This window comes from Puccinia triticina, chromosome 1A (assembly GCF_026914185.1).
Source record: "Puccinia triticina chromosome 1A, complete sequence".
Classification (NCBI taxonomy): domain Eukaryota; kingdom Fungi; phylum Basidiomycota; class Pucciniomycetes; order Pucciniales; family Pucciniaceae; genus Puccinia; species Puccinia triticina.
In genome coordinates, this window is record NC_070558.1 from 8369469 (window position 1) to 8374315 (window position 4847).

Sequence of the window (4847 nt, forward strand, 5' to 3'; positions counted from 1 at the left end):
GAGTCACTGAGGCGGTGACGCCTCACCAAAACATAATCCCAACCAAAGTTGAATGATCGCTCGACGTCCACCGTAGTTGCTGTTTCATACACAAGTTGTCAGATGGTTGTTTCAAAAATATAAGATAGAGAAAAAAACATACCTGGACAACTGAGGACATCCAGTGCCATCTGGAGCAGGCCTCCATGATTATTTCCCGCACGCCCTTGGGCAATCCACCACTTTAGAGGGCTCACCGGCTGCCCTTCATCATCCAAATTTAACCCTCCAGCAAGCCACATAGTGAGTGGATCACTCAATGCAGTGCCTGTGCGTGCTTCAAAAGCACCACTCAGCCGGGCAAGAACACCTGTCTGAGGCTGGCGTGCAGATATTAGCAAGATATTAGCAGGCTTGAATAACAATAAGATTGAAATGAAAAAAGAAAGTTGCTTTGGTTTCAATCACCTTTGGGCGGGGATTGGGTCTAGTCGGAGGTGGCTGAGTTAGAGGTTTGTACTGACTTTCCCACATATCTCTGGCAAGTCGCACGGCCTCAGAAATCCACTCGGGTTCCCACTTTGCCAGTTTGAAATATTCATCTTTAAAAGATGGGTTCAGAACTTGGGAATTACAAAGTAAGTTGTGTTTATCAGTTTTTATGTCAAAGGTTAATTTATAATAAAACTTACTCATAGCAACCCGGTACAGCGGCGAGCAATCCGTAAGGGTATAGTATTTGTTTGTCAGACGAAGGCCTGCACGGCAAGCATTCCTCAAGGCCGCAGGGTATACATCACGCTGATAAGAAATGATGCTTGATAAGTGACTGGTGATTTGGTCGATGAAGACAACCACTTGTGATATTTGCGCCCCGCCGCAAGTTGAGACAATAAGGGTTATTTCATAGAAGGGTTCTAGTATGTTGACGAGGTCGCGTGCCAAGTTGAGATCAATTTGGTTGATGTGATAAGCTCGATCAGTGCCGTGTTGCTTATCCTTCTGCCACTCAAGACTGCATACCAAAATGTTAGTATGTTTGGATTGAGTGGGAAAATAACTACTCACATCGCCGCCGAGCATTGCTGGATACTGGAGAGTTGCACCTGGTCCTGATGTCCCGCTTGGCATTGTGTGGTGTTGAACATTCCTTCTCTTGACAGATCTCCACAAAGAGTGCCTTGGAGTTTGGCGACTTGTTCAGCTTCTGCGAAATCGCTCGGAACTAGCAATACATATCAGTAATTTTCTGGAATTTTGAAAACAGGAAATAACGGAATACCTTTGCCAAGCTCTCCTTGCATGATTGGGAAGTGTATACATCATCATTGTCTTCGTCACTCAAATCATTGATGTTGCCAGTTTCCAGTTTGAGTTCTTGATCATCAATGGGATTTGTAATACACCCAGGGTTGATTGGATCATTGGATAAGTCTTCATCGGAGTCTTCATTGTTCAAATGGGTACCTTTGTTGTACCTGTGTATGGTTAGCAAAAAATCAGCAGAGTTCACCTGTGAAAAGAGAAGAACATACATACAACTCAATCTGGTGTTCTGTGTCCTCTTCATCATCTTGGTCGGATTCATCCAAGTCCATGCTCTTGTTAAAGTTGTCCTGCCCACTGTTTTTCTTCTTGTGGCTTCCGAAAGGGCGCAAAATGACTTGAACAATCAAATTCAAGATATGCGCAAAACATCAAACCCATTCGGTCTTGCCGTGGAATTGAGCCCACTTGAACTTCTTGATTTCATTCACCATTGTTTGATTATTCGTGGCGTTATTGGTGACTATACCACAGATCTGCAAGAAAAAAAGCAATTAATCCAAGTAATAGATGAAGATAGTAACTCTGACATGCTTACCTTGTTTTTTAAACCAAATTTTTCAACAATTATCCAGACGGTGTCGGCCAAATAGGCACCTGTGTGTCTGTCTTTTAACCTAACAAAGTCAAGAGGCATTGACTCCAATTCAAAGTCCCCATTTTCTTGTTGAACCAAGCAATATATTACCGTTCCTAGGATATCAAACCCATTAGGGGACTGCCAGGCATCAAGGCCTAAGTACATGGCGCCTTGATGACTCTAGCAACAAGTAAAAACATAAAAATTAGTAAAAATAAGCAACATAAAAAAGAAAAAAAGAACAAACTTTGAATGATTCTATGAGAGACTCCTGTACCAACGTATAAAGCCTGAATATGTCATGGGACACCGTCTTTCGTGTAGGCAAATTTTTCAGGACAATCGGATGCAGAATGTTTTGATGTGCGCCCTTGCCAAGAGCTATGAAAGGTCAAGCAGTTTCAGCGCACCAGATTGCACAGAGCTGGGGGACCTATTCAATAAAACATTCAGTCCTTATTGAGTGAGATGAAAAAGAAGCAATTGGATTGACTTACCTCTTGCAGATCTATATCACCGGTTCCAGATACACGGCCAAGCGCGGCAAGTTTGACAGTATCATTCACTGCTTGTTGCTTTTTGAGGCAACCAGCAACATGCTTTGAGAGGTTAGTCGGAGACGTATTGTATGTAGGGCGGTGGATTTTTGAGCCACAGCTGCAGTTTACGACATGAGAAGTGATGAGTGGAAGTAATTGGAAAGAATTCCAGAAAAGAAACTACCCACCTCTTACACAAGAATGCAATCATCCTGCGCCCGTGTTTGTTGAGTTGGTCAGAAAGCATGGGCGGGTCGTAGTACGCATAGGCTGAACTGTTGGAATTGCTGTGCAATTTACGTGCCCGATCTGGAAAATGAAAAAATTTGTCAGTTTTTCACTTGTTTAGCAATAAAGATTAAAGGTGGAGCTTGCGAGGTACCAACTGAGCTCTTGATCATCAGAAATTTGATGAGTCGTTGACGCTTGAGTATTTGCGGGAGTCGTGCTATGCCCGCCCTTCAGAAGTGGGACTGAATAAGTTCGGTGGTAAACAGGTCCCAGTAGGTCCCAGTAATCCCTGGGGACACCGGGTCACCAATCTTCAATCACAACTACGCTGAATAGAGGACTTCCCGTCGCCTAAAAGGCTTGATTTAGAGGGGTCCGCTAAACCTCCTTGCTTGCTGGTGAAAACTGCAAAATCATGCGCACCCATATGAATATGCATATGCACAGTCATGTCGCTGGCAGAGACCAGGCAGACAGAAACAATCATGCCACAATTTGAAAGGAGAGAATGAAGAAGCCAAACAGCAAACTACTATTTGATACGCCTGGGTGGACGATACCGAAGGAAAACGTGAACCCGGATAAAAAAACTAAACGGAAGAAGAAGCAGCCCAACGCATCGACTGAGCAACCATCCCAACCGGAACAGCAAAAAGAAGACTCACCCAATCCCAAAAAACGAGTCAAGAATTCACATCCTCCAGCCAAAAAACACCAGCCCAATGAACAAACAGAAACCCGGCCATGCGCGACAATCAATGGAGCAGCAACTCATCAACTGGCACACGGTCTATTGAACTCGGGCTTGAACGGCTCCCGATTCCGGATTCTGAATGAGACTCTATACACCTCAACCGGCCCAGAAGCGCTCAAACTCTTCCAATCAACACCATCGCTAGAAAAAGAAGAACAAGAGGGAGGCGGAAGCAGAGAAGAAAACCCGAATTTCGAGATCTATCATCTCGGTTTTCGCTCCCAAACCAAACATTGGCCGCAGAACCCGGTCCATCTTATCGCTCATGACCTCCAACATGACCCGCATCTTCTCAAAAATCATGCGCCTGTTCTTGTGGCTGACTTAGGCTGTGGGGAAGCCCCTCTTGCCAAACTGCTGTGCCCCTCTTCGTCTTCTGCTTGTTCGAATTCGTCCAAGAAAAAGTCTAACGCAAGTTCGTTGACTCGACAGAATCAATTTAAAGTGTTCAGTTATGATCTGGTCGCCGATACCGAAGGCTGGATCACTGTCGCTGAATGTTCTACTCTAGTTAAGCTTGCCCAATCCAGCAAAACCACAAAGAAGGAAAAAGAAGGACGCAAGCTTATTCTTGATGTCTGGGACGTTACAAAATCACAGGTTCCATTGCCAGGCTCGTTAGATGATCGAATCGGGAACGGGATGATGGATATAGTGGTGTGTTGTTTGAGCTTGATGAGCACCAATTGGGTCGGGATGATTTTTGAAGCTCGGCGTATACTCAAGCAAGAGTTGAGCACACATACCTTTTCTCTCTCAAAACCACGTCTATTTCCTTCCTGGTTGACACGAATGCTCGCGTTTCTTCAGCGGTGAACTGAGGGTAGCTGAAGTCACCAGTCGGTTCGTTGACGTCGACCTCTTCGTCACGTTCATCAAATCTCTCGGATTCTCCAATTTCTCCCAGGTTAGACCTTCACATCCTCAAAAATAACTTCCTTCGTCCATCTGTTTCTAATGACCCCTGCTTTGTTTTTTACCATAACCAAAAACATGTAATAGGACCAATCAAACACCCATTTCATACTTTTCAAATTCAAGAAAACCGCGCTTGCAAACAGTAAAAAAGACCCATCTTCGGTTAACCTTCTGAACCTCAAAACGAAACTTGAACTGATCGAAACCGGCCAAAAGCTGCTTAAACCTTGCATCTATAAGCGTAGATAAATTACATCTCAAAAACCCTAATCGTGCATTTCCATCTCAATGAAGTCCAATCAGACAAGTTCTTCTTGAAGCGCATACAGCTTTGTTGGCCAGGAGGAACTACTCCTGATTGACGACTTGCTGGTCCAAGTGACCCCCTGTCCAAAAACGCCAGTGACTACCACAGCAGAAACACTCGAAAAGTTGACCACGGGGAAAACAATTGTGCCTGCCATGTCCTTTAGGAAGGAGGTGTAGACTTACACTCCTTTGTGGGAGTCGATTTGGCGAG

The 4847-nt window shown here is 44.5% G+C and overlaps 1 protein-coding gene across 1 annotated transcript; it reads left to right on the plus strand.

Moving 5' to 3' along the window:
• Positions 1 to 3163: 3163 nt before the first annotated feature.
• On the plus strand, positions 3164 to 4576 carry PtA15_1A919 (uncharacterized protein; the record flags this gene model as incomplete). Its single annotated transcript, XM_053165996.1, has 3 exons — positions 3164 to 4140; positions 4220 to 4316; positions 4412 to 4576. 3 exons carry the CDS (start codon positions 3164 to 3166, stop codon positions 4574 to 4576), a joined length of 1239 nt encoding a protein of 412 aa, XP_053017132.1.
• Positions 4577 to 4847: the final 271 nt, after the last annotated feature.